General features: G+C 39.4%; 1 protein-coding gene across 4 annotated transcripts in view; it reads right to left on the bottom strand.

Moving 5' to 3' along the window:
* The window catches only part of col25a1 (collagen type XXV alpha 1 chain), a 136,857-nt gene that overhangs the window by 19,240 nt on the left and 105,442 nt on the right, over positions 1 to 12,175 (bottom strand). For all 4 annotated transcript variants that reach the window (XM_079371372.1, XM_079371369.1, XM_079371371.1 and 1 more), the window contains 5 exons: positions 9,519 to 9,563; positions 8,888 to 8,914; positions 6,530 to 6,574; positions 1,316 to 1,348; positions 734 to 769 (listed from right to left, as the gene is read on the bottom strand). In XM_079371372.1, coding sequence (XP_079227498.1) covers positions 734 to 769; positions 1,316 to 1,348; positions 6,530 to 6,574; positions 8,888 to 8,914; positions 9,519 to 9,563 — 186 coding nt within the window. The remainder of the gene's footprint in view (positions 1 to 733; positions 770 to 1,315; positions 1,349 to 6,529; positions 6,575 to 8,887; positions 8,915 to 9,518; positions 9,564 to 12,175) is intronic.

Here is a 12,175-nt window from a genome sequence, read left to right as displayed (position 1 = left end):
TATCTTTTTTAGTTATTCTGTTGGCTTGAAAAGTGTCAATTCCAGTATAAAAAATGGCTGGGAGAGATAAATCATATACCGAGAAAATATTGTTGAAAAAACGATGTAGTTGGACTCCTGCAAAGAAAATTAATGGGAAGACCGGCTGGTTTTGACTTTCTCGAGAACAACTCACAAAAGAACGAGCCAAAAAACATCCAAAAGATTTTATCCAGAGGTGTGAGTTTGATTCCTGGGACCTAACACTGGCTCAAAGCGAGAGTTGAGCCAAAGTCAATGTAAACTGAGGCTGAACACTGTGACGTAATGAAACTCAAGTTGAAGAGTCCGGCTCTGCTCACTGAGCCTCCGATGTAAGTAAAAATGAGTTTGCAATGCTGCTGTTCCAACTCACACCATTTCATCTTGCACAACAGTCTTGGCTTCTTCTTTTCAACCATTTCAAATGTGCGTTGTCACATTGATGAAAAATAACAAATAATCCATGTTCAGACAGATACTAATTTCAAGAGGTTTTTTTTTGTGAATTCATCCTTATGTTTTTTTTTAATTCCAATAGTCACTTATCAATACTCAAATTATTATAAACATACGTACATCAACAAAATTTTGTCATTTCAATATCATTAAAGCTATAAAAACACAACTGCTACACCTTATTCACTAATGTAAAATCCTACTGTCTATCTATTACTTACTGTATAGAGAAATATGAAGCAAAATGAAACATTACCTTATGTCCACTTCGTCCAGGCTCCCCTGGTTCACCCTAGAAAATATATTCAAATTTAATTTCGACTCTATTTCTTGATTAGTTGCATTAGGTACATGTTTTTAAGTTTGCATTGCTAACTTTGACCATTAAATCCTCCTGAAGTTCATAGACCTTTTGTCCAGTTTTAATGTAATTACGAAGCTTTAGTAACTTCGATGATGCTAACTGTCATTTAAGCCAACATATTCAGTACAATGTTGCCTTATTTAGGTACTGTATAACAAGTGTTATTTGAAAATGTTTCACAAAAAGGTTAGAGAACTATAATACATTAGATAAAGTATGAAAGGTATGTTGTTGATTTGACAGTTACTTTTCACTCCAAACAGGTCACAGATTAGCCAGCTAATGTTAGTTTTGGAGTTGAATCCATGAGCTAGGCTCAGAGATATGCAAGGAGAGACTTTGTGTAACCAATTAGTACAGAGCTCGATACTCAAAACTTCTTTGATGAACATCTAAATATCAACTTAGTTAGTTTAAACTTAAAGAAACAGCGAGCACAGTTGAAAAACCTTCAGCATCAGCACCAGCTCTTACCTTAATGCCTGCAGCAGAGGAGCCAGCGTCTCCCTGAGAAAAAGTAAAAAATAAGAGCAATCAAAGCGACGCACAACATGTACTGTAAACCGTCAAAAAGAGGTTATTACAAGGCACAATACTGGTCTGCACACAAAAGAAGCAAACATTTCTCTGCAATTAAAGTAAGAAAAATATGAAAGAAGCTTATTTTTTTACCAGACAATGCAGGTTATTATTTCCCAATTGCAACATTTACTGAGCTTTGTGTAGAATCCAATTACTAAAAAAGATTGTATGCCTTTCTATGCAGTTCTCACACTGAATGTACCTTCTCACTAAAGTTTGAGACAGCAGTTTTATAACCACTGTGCTGGGAATTCTTTCATTGTTTTTAGACTGTCAGAGTGCAGCTGCATAGTGCTGCTGACATGAAATCTTACACTATATAGAAGAAACAGTGTAGGGGTAAAGGGCCTTGACAGATATACTGCAACAATTTAAATCCCTTTCTGATTGTATTAAGGTAAAGTATTAAATAAGAACAAGTCACTTATCGCTTTTCCCAGAACAACAAAAAAGGCATCAACACATCCAGAGTCCAGGCCCCGTCACTGCCTTACTTCTGCAGTATACAGTGAACACATACATAAAATAAGGGGCCAATGAGGGTAATTATGGACGATTGGTGGGAAAAGAGAGCGTGGTGAAGAAGGCTGCGTCTTTAGCTCTGGTGTGGACACTGTGGTTAGACTACACATACGCCTCGCGCTCAGAAGTTGCTGAAGGAATGCTTCTCGCCCTCAGCTTTTTATGGGAGTCATTACGATGCATAGCACACAAGGCCCGTTTAATTGCCACATTTTCTTTTTGCTGACAATAAACTGTGTGTTACTGTTTACATCTGGGATTTGTTGCATATTGAAGGGTGCCTCAATCCGCTATCTTGAAACGTAGGACCTTTTTTTATTACCACTTTTCCCTGTATGTTTTATATACTGTAGAGTGTGAAGTAGATATAGATCTAGTTAGTGGCGTAAACAGGTTCCTCATGTTACCTCATAAACAAATAAAGATTTTCAAACGATTTACTCGGTTCAAATAAAAGTTACAAAAAAATAAACATAACAAAGAACGTCATATTTTGTTTGACCTGGAAAATATAACAAAACAACAACGTAATGCAGACGCCCATTTGCACCTTGATTTAATATTTGCTTGAACAAAACAAACATCAAAGTCAGAGTTGGTTTCACACCTGTCGCTTTTTGGCAGGCTTGGTGCTTAAGAATGTATCAAATCTGTAATTAAGTTCTTCTATAAAAAAGAAAGTGCAAGCGACCTCACCTTTTGAAGCTCATAATCAAGCTTTGGAATTTTGTAAAGCATGGTTGAGTTTTTCCCATTATTAAACTCAGCAGGATGACACCATGAGAAGCTTATATTGCAAAAATATAAACAAATTTACAGGCCGGTTCACACACTTTTAATCAAAAAGCAACAATTACTCATGTGTAAGTACGTGTCAGGGATGCAATACAAGCAATTAACACCTCACTCCCCTGCTGACGAACTGATAAACCCCGTCGACTTTTCTGTCACGACAGGCCTTACACGAGCATCAGCAGGACCAAGAACCAAGTGAGAGTTTTCACATGTTAATCTATTCCAAATGAAGTGGTATGAGATGGAAAAGTTGGGAGGTGAACTTGCACGAGGTGTGGCACTGAGTGCTGAAACGTCCCAATTGGGCCAATTACCCTGGTGAGGCCACAGTCTGTGATTTAACCACAGAGCTGAGCAGTATGGAGAGCTGTCACCACAAATCCACTTCATTAGAGGCACCCGCTGCATATTGCCATTTAAAGATAATAACATGAAATTCTCATAATGTATACTTTGTAAATCAGGCTATTTTCCAGCTGTTTGCTTAGTGGGACCCAATGAGATGGGGAGGATTAATCGGCCGAGACACAGTTGTGACATGTCACCACAGCCCTCAAAACATGACTCCTATTTAATATCATGATCATTAGTAAGAATGACCACATTAAGCGGCCTCAGCTGAATATCTACAGCATGAGTGAGAATACAGTATACTGTGTGAGGCAACACATTTTATGATTGGCTCCAAGGGCAGAAAGGCCCTGCCAACTGTTGAAACTAAGCCAGTTCACAAGAGCTTGGACCGGATCTCAGGATTCAAAAATTATACCAACCACTGTGCCACAGCGACCAGAGCCAAGTGCTTACAGCCTGGTGGTTCCCCAAAACCCCATTTCAACAGTTTACTTGGGTTCATTTTCTTTTAAACGTTTAGAGGTTTTCTATCTCAAAGGTCTGACTTTTTCAACAGAGTCACTGTTCATTTCACACCTAGTTAAATACTTAGGCAAAATACATCTGAGGTAAATGGTTCAGAACGAAAGCTTTTAACTGTTGTAATCATTTATTTTAAATGAGGCTGGAGATGGACATGCAGAGACTGGTGGAAACACTGATGATGGCTATTGAACACAGCACAGCTGGTCGTGTGCTACATTATTGCATATTATAAAAGAATAGTGCACCGTGCAACGTAATACACGTTTACTCACAAACCTCACACAACCTCATAAAACATTCAAGTAGCTTTGTCCATGTCATGATCCAACACATTGATTGTATCCCTTGGTTTTTCATATGACAGTACGTTTGAAGACAGCTTTATTAAGTAATCCGTCTATCGAAGAAATTGCGCTAACCAGATTTTAACTTGTGTTCCTTGTCAAATAATGACCTATGTAGAATATAGGCAATAATGTAGGACTTTGTAGATTATACATAAGTTGTGCAAATTCTGAACACTTGACCAAAACTCTCTAATTAAGTCATACATTTTGTATGTTAGACCTGGACAATGTGACGGTTGCTATTTTCGGAGGGTTATGTGCCAGGCTGTGTCTTGGCCAGGGCCTGTTGCCAGGCAATCAGCGGAAGCTACTGGTGCTAGCCAAGAAATAGTTGGATACATAACCACATGTTAAATGGCAAATTATCATTTTAACAGTGTTGTTTATGTGCAAGTTAAATAAACAGGATGCAATGCCTCCACTCTAGACATGTGCAGTTTGTTATTGTGACTTTTGCACACAGCGAACATGGTAGTCTTTACGCTAAACTAGAGTCAAAACACGAAAAAGTAAGCTAAATGGCGATAATTATCTGCTATCGCTTTATTCCCTTTATCATACCGATATGATTTGGGGAATAATCTGGGGATTTTAAGGTCTGGTGAGCCATATTTCAATGAAATTGATGATTAAGACGTGTTACACGTCTTATCAGCATAATATACTGAAGTTTCAAACGTATGTACTTTCACCTCATCAAACCTTAAAGTTATGAGTTTTTACTTGTAATCAGAGTGTTCTTACATTTGGAACTGACTTTTTTTCATTCCGGGGATGAAGACCTCACACTTTTGACATAATGTAGCTACAGACTGTGTCTTTGAGAATGTTACTTGGTAATGTGACAGTGGATTTTAACTGTGTGTGTTTAAAATCATGTCTGTAATCTGGCGTGTCCGTCTTGTCATTCTGTCTCTCTCACACTCTGCAGATCCCCCGCAGTCAAAACAATTCCAAGAATCAGACGAACGATCAGTCTGACCGCGAGTGCTGCCATTTCTCTCCTTCGTCTGCTCGACCTCCCTGAGGTCTCTCTGCTCACCAAACCGAAGCTTTGACTGCCTCCCCTCTCACCCTGTGTTACCACATGTTCCCTGCAGTGCATGCTGTTTATTAACGTTGGTCCTCAGTTGGAAAGCAATTGGATGCTCTCCCCTTCCCTCCTCTGTCTGCTACATTCACTGTCCTCTTCCGCCATAGAAACAAAAATGCAAGTGAAGAGAAATTCATCCTGTGTATCTCTATGAGCATGCATAATTATTGGGATGTACAGTATCACAAGGCAACGTAAGCCTATGCACACTAATGAAAAATCCACACTTTATCCTGGATAACATTATACTGTCTGTTTTTATTGTGTAATACATGCACATGTTCATGAAGAATGAATGGCAGGTGAATGGCTACAGAACTTTGAATTCCCTTGGTACTCGATTTCCCTATTTCGTTTCAGCTCCTGCAGCCAAAATACATTTTTTTCCCCACTTTTATGACACCAAGGTAGAACAGATCAAAGCAGCGCTCGAGCCGCAGAGTTTTATCGCCCTCCGCTCCTTTTTTTTGTTCACTTATTCTCCACAGATGATATCCTGCATCTGTTTCCCTCAAACTGTCTTTCTTGGCAAGTCGTGTTTGGCAGTCTTTTAAAAAAAACAGAGTACCCATAAAGTGAGAAATTATCAACGTTGTTCTGTGCTGATCAGCAGTAAACTGGCAGCAACATTTTGAGTACTCTGCTTCTGCTCAGTTGCTGTTTCTATCAATTATGTTATGTCATTTATTATCTTTAGTGCCTAAGACAGTACTTCCAGCATCTCCGCTGTTTCTAGAAACCCGTGTTTAGTTTCTGTTGTCTGTTCCTAGCAACTATATCATGGTTTGTTGGCAACTTTAGGAAGAATCTTTATCTTTTCCCTGAAGTGTGAGCCATTTCTGAATTGGCTGAGTCAACCATTTTCAAAGACGAGTTGACTAAAATCCCTAATAGTTTTGTTTCCAAAATGCTCTACACCAACTTTTAAGCCCAAAATTTGTCATGAGGTAATCTAATACAAATTAAACTGTGTCCCATTTTCATAAATGCTGCTTTGAAAACAGCAAAAGCAGATGACAAGTCCTGGAGAGGACACAAATCTGCCTCTAGACATGATGGCAGTGAACTGACAGAACAAATAATTTTTTCCAGAAAACAAAAGACTTGAGAGAATTCTATTCCCTCTTCTCCAAACAATCTAACCAGAAGAGTTCCTTTTCTGCCTCTCGCTGGAAATGGATCCCAACTTGACAAGCTGTCCCAGTGATAAATGGTCCCAAATTAACACTGGAGCCACCCGACCAGATAATGTAGCATCAGCATAGCATAGCAATTAAGACCACATTAAGTCTAAAGGATGCATCAAGTGCCAGGAAGACTGTATTCTGCAGCCTTGACTACAGCTGATGGCATTTAACCTACTCCTCTACACCTTCTCAGATGGCCAACTTTTTTATGTTTTCCAGCCACAACCTGCTGTTTCTCAGTGCAAGTTCCAAGATATAAAGAAAGAATCTGAAAGGTACTCACCTTCTCTCCCATATCACCTTTCGACCCATCTTCACCCATATCGCCCTGTGATGAAATAGCTCATATTCAGTCTATAGATTGCAAGAATGTGTCAACGCTTATATAGATCCATGATTGCCATATGTTTAAAAAAATATATAGCACACAGTTTGGCTTCTTTTTTTCTGTGACTGACCGCCTGTAAAATAACATGAGATGCTTGAAAAAGCACAGTGTAACACAGGACCATTACTGTACATACATTCACTTGGTGAATGGTCAACTCAGTCATCACACATGGTTCCAATATTAATGATTTCAGGTGATGTAATGCACTCTGTGGGGAGTTTTGCGGGTGCTTTAAACTCCCGGTATCAGCTGACAGAAACTTTACTTTTAAAATTCACAACTTTCTCTTCCCCGCTCCATGACAAAGATTGAATGTCAGGGCTAAGGCAAGGGAACTATGATGATGGTAATAAGGTGAAGAATAAGAATAGAGAGTGAGGGGCTGCACACTTAAGAGCATCTGAGCAGATTGAAGTTCAGTGTTCAGAAAGAGAGAGAGAGCGAGAGCGAGAGAGAGATAATTGAGCTGTGCATGCATTTTGCGAGCACTCAGGTTGTGTCCGACAATCCATCCGTATAGACTGAGCACATAAATCCTAACTTTGGTTGTGCATTGTGAGTCGTATGATGTAGCATTACACCACTACATTTTTACAATCGTACAGTTTATACTTGGACCTTAATGCACCTTTGAGCCCTCTCGTAGCCTCCAAGTTTTCCTTGGACTTTTGTTTTGTATTTTGTAGATAGATTTTATTGCACTTCTATGAATCCATGTTTTTTTTTGTATTTATTTTTTTAACAAAGAACATAACTGCATAAATATTACTTTTCTGAAACTGAATAGGAAGTCCAAGAATTTAAAGTAAGGGTTGTGTCCTTGAAGGGAAAACATGATGTCAGAAGCTTAAAAAAAAAAAATCGCCCAATTGTAAAAGGCTTTTTTGTTCTCAAACAGTTTTCATCTTTTTGAGGCGCCCATTGTTTCTTCAAGTTGCCTGTTGGCTCTTTACTTATCACTAAAAGCCAAAAACAACTATTTATGTCGACACATTTGGCTTCTGTAGGAATAAAAGTTCACTTTGAGTGAATGTCATTGTTACCTTTGGCCAGCAACTGATCATTTCCCTTTTGATTAATTCACATGCTCTGATATAGATAAACGATAAACCTTTACACTGAGAAGTTTAGAAAGAGGAGTAGCTCCAAGGATTTTATATCAAAAGATAAATGTTGTGTTCTTTTGGAGAAAATGAGAAAGGAACCTCGAGAAAATGGTCCAGCCCCTGCGTCAAGCGTCCATCTATTTAAATGCATTTTAGTACGATGGTTTGAAAAATAGCTACCAGCATAGGTTCAGAAGAAAAAAAAAAACATGCCTCATATTGCCTGCTGGCTCTTTAGTTATCAAATAAATCAGCAGTTTAAGTTCATAGGTTTGGTCTTCTTACATTAAATCCTGTAGCAGTTTAAAACTTTGATCCTAAGTATTGGGATCAAGTTAACGTTTTCTTTATCGTCATTTCAAAGTACACAGTGAGATGACATTTTGTTCCTCTAGGATAGGGATGCTATATAAGGTGTTTGAGAATTAAAATGTCTCAGTAAATAGCTAAGATCCTTTGTTTAAGATTTAGCAAGAAAGTCAGCTGCTTGGAGACGAGACAAAAATGTACAATGAAATCCAAAATGTATCTGATATCATGCTAAAGCAACCTCGCAAGATGCAGTTTTTATTGCATCCAGCTTCTTCTGAGCAGACAAGCGTTGCTGCTGTGAGTGGTGTTTGCTAGGTTAGCTTTATGGCTACAAAGCCTCATCGTTAGAACTAATCAGGTGTGCATGTTGTGGGCAATAAGTGATTAAAGGAAAACGTTCCAAACAGCAGCTGAGAACAGCAGCCTGGGGCCAGTTCAGTGGTTGATGAAGAACACTCCGTCATCACCTCCCACCCTTCCCAACTTGTGTCACCCTCGACTCGGTCAGTGTTCACACCTCCCACCCGCTGCTGTTCAACAACAGGGAACAAGGGCGCCATTCGAATCAGAGAATCAAAAGAACAAGGCTGCCTTTCCTCAAGCAGTTGTTTCGGGTTCATATTTTTGTCTTCATCCCAAAATTGGTTGCAAAATCTGACTCATTGACTCGCTGATGGCCAAATCTCAGAAGGGAGTCGGCTGGAACAAGCTGGCATTGTGTGAAGTACAGCAAAGTCAGTCGTAACTTTAGCATGACGGCCGCTCCAACACATGGCAGGACGTCAAGAATGATGTGAACAATAATGTTTGGGGATCTGAAAACGTGGTTTACCTTTTCACCTCGCTCGCCCAATTCGCCCTGTTGGGAGAGAAAGCAGAGTGTTAAAAACAGAAACGCTCGAGTGGAGTTATTACAGCCACTGAGGGTCAGATTGGATCTGGGGTTAAATTCATGTTAGATCATAGAGATTCCCTTATGTTATGACTGCTTGTCCCCAGACAGACAGAAAGACTACTGAAGATGTTTTTTTAAACTTTAACATTTAATTGTAGAAAGATGTCAAAATCAACAGACTAGAATCCTACTGTCAAAGATACTACAACAGTATTTAATTCATGTAAGAAATATATTAACCCTCTAGTTTGACATGGATCTACACAAATTGATGTATGCTAAGAAAGTAACTTGTTCTTAGTGATATACTGGCAAAAAACAGAACGTGCAAACATATCAAAGGGTAGAATTAACAAAGCATGATACAACTATGTAGTAAACAAAGGAACAAAAAACTGATCAAACGTAAAAAAAGAAAAAAAGAAGGTAATTCCAAAACAAAAACAAACAAAAAAAAGTTTTTAGTTGATGGGAAAGGAACGAGTAATGATGACAACAAAAAAATAAAAAAATATGATCTGCATGATTTCACAAAAATAAGAGCACACAGAATATGTGTGCAGCAGACCTTGGCTCCGGGGACACCGTCCAGTCCTGGGATGCCAACATCCCCCTATGGACAGCACAGCACACACACGCACACGCGCACGCACACGCACACGCGCACGCACACACACACACACACACACACACACACACACACACACACAAACACACACACAGTGGCTGAATTCAGTGTGCTGTTTCTGCAACATGAGCTCTGATTTCAGGTCAGGAGTTACAAAAAAGGTTCACATTTTTCCAACCAGAGATAACCTCTGACCTTAAGGGTTGTGTCACGGCTGCACAGGTGTTGTGCATTTGCTGAAAAGTTGATGAAGGAGAAGATGGATACAGATCATGGGAACAGGAAAACGACTTTCCCGATGTTGCAAGAAATGGACTCGCCATATAATACTATAGAGTTCAGACTGAATACAACACAACCTAAATCGACTTGGAAGGAGTATAAACAAGCTGATTAAAATACTGTGGTTTGGTGCTGAACATGAATAAATAAGAAACACCATGTCTGCTGAGAGCCACTCCACTGTTGGATCTGATATTGTTTTCTGTGGTGCGACTGAGAAACTGCACCCAGTCCATCTTCTGCCAAAAACAATTAACCTCCAGATCGTTACAAAGCCACCACATCATCATGAGGCTCTTGTAGGAGGAGTAGCTGTTCCTAATCATAACAACTTTAACAGCATTGCTCTAATAAATGTAGATTCATATTGTTTTTATGTAAACTCAGATGCACTTTACAGTCGAGTTTAATACTGGACATGAGAAAAACTTTTTATTGAAGGCATGGATGTGTCCTTTTAGGACCCTTGTGGCCTAATTGGAGCAATGACCTGTGCAGAGGTGGCATGAAGTAATCCTAGTTTCAACACTCTGTGTGGCTGCAGCATCTGCGTGATGATTTTTTCATCTCTTCAAAAACGACGCCAGTTTACATCACCGACAACCGCAGAAAAACAAAGACACGAAGATAAACTGAAAGTTTTTCTGGCACTGGCGATCCTTACACTGCACCTGGGATACTAACAACACAGTCCAAACTTCAGTTCAGTGATGCTGACGTATATCTAGTGGAAAATCCTTCACTTACACTGCTGTAGCATGAATGTCTACAATAGCTCCGTCAATATGCACGTTATAACAGCATTTGTTTCCCATCTCTGTCTCAGATACTTCTTTCTACTAACATAAATGTATATTATAATGTAATGCTTAATTCTTTAAGTGTTCGTAAGAGTTACTGTATAAAGTACGAGAAGTACATTTGCCATGCTTAACTGCAAGGCAAGCAACAAGCAGCCTAAAAAGCTGGTCTGAACATAAATCCTGCCTCTAACCGGGCAGATCTCAAGGGAACCTCCGTCCACCCAAGGCCACCGCATGGACACACAACCGATTCGATGCACTTTTATTTCATTTTGGTTTACTGTCACAGTGTTTTACAAAGCATTGTGGGAATATCACCATGTCAGATCCATGTGAAGAGGGAGTATCCGTTTAGCTTCACACCAATGGCGAAACTCTTCATAAATAATGGAATCTGGTATCATCTATCAGCTCACATATGGTAGTCATTGACAATAATGATGATATGTATAACTTAATGATGACAGAGCCTGATTAAAAACTCGTAAACCAGCGCAGATAAGGTTTGCATTAGTGATCATCCCCTCTGAGTGGATCTCGCCGTTAGATCAATGAGATGTCTGCCAGTCAACCTGCCACTCCGAGCACAGCAGTCTGTACCGCTTCAGACCTCAAACTTTCTGCATGAGCGACAGCGACACACCATAACAGATTCGGTTTTATAACTGCACTGCACAGCAGTGGAGTTCTATTTCATGGGTGCTGGCAAACCCAGCTCCTTACACAAGTATGGAATTATACCTTCAGCCTTTGCAGTCTCAAGAGTCAGTATGGCTTTCACTCCCAAATCAAACTTCTTCACCCTGGTTCCCATTACAGCCATACATGCCTCTTTGCTTTTATACGTGTATAAATACGTGCTTGAGATTTCAAAAGAAGGCGCCTCTCAAATCATCCCACCATTCATTCTCACCATTCATATTATTTGTTCTGAAATAAAGCTGCGTTTCCAATTTTCCTCTTTTGTCAAACACCTGCACTGTGTCTTCTTTATTGGCTTTGAGAATTACATGCAGAGCTGAGCAGGGAGTGCGAGCAGATTCGCAGGCAGCTGGGTACTTTCTGTGGTTAAGGCTCGGAGACGCAGCCCAGGGGATTTCTCCCAAATAAGGAAGCGTTTTTTGAAATTGTCAGAATGCATGGCAGAGCTTTTCTAATATGAAAAGTGCAACACATGGCCACAAAGACTAATGAAAACTTGAAGTATGTTAGAGTGAGCCTTTTGAAGATAAACTGCTTTCAGGTGTGGATGGATGGAAGAACTTTGTGAACATTTTCATGAGCACTATTTTGTCAGTAATGTGCTGTGCAGTAGTCAGGATACACCAAGTGTTGTTGAATTTATCTGAAATTATTAGTTTTGAACTATACAAAAACGAAGACACCAAAAACTTCAAATTGTCCTATTTGAAGGATGGTTAATATTACCCTTGCAAACCCTCTTTTTTCCCCCTGATTTAATTGTGGATTTGCTAAAAAAAAAAAAAAAATCTGTTTAAAAAAAAAAAAAAG

Source organism: Symphodus melops (assembly GCF_947650265.1).
Source record: "Symphodus melops genome assembly, chromosome: 20".
NCBI lineage: Eukaryota > Metazoa > Chordata > Actinopteri > Labriformes > Labridae > Symphodus > Symphodus melops.
The sequence above is the reverse complement of the archived record's forward strand: the minus strand, read 5'-3'. Positions and strand labels throughout refer to the sequence as shown.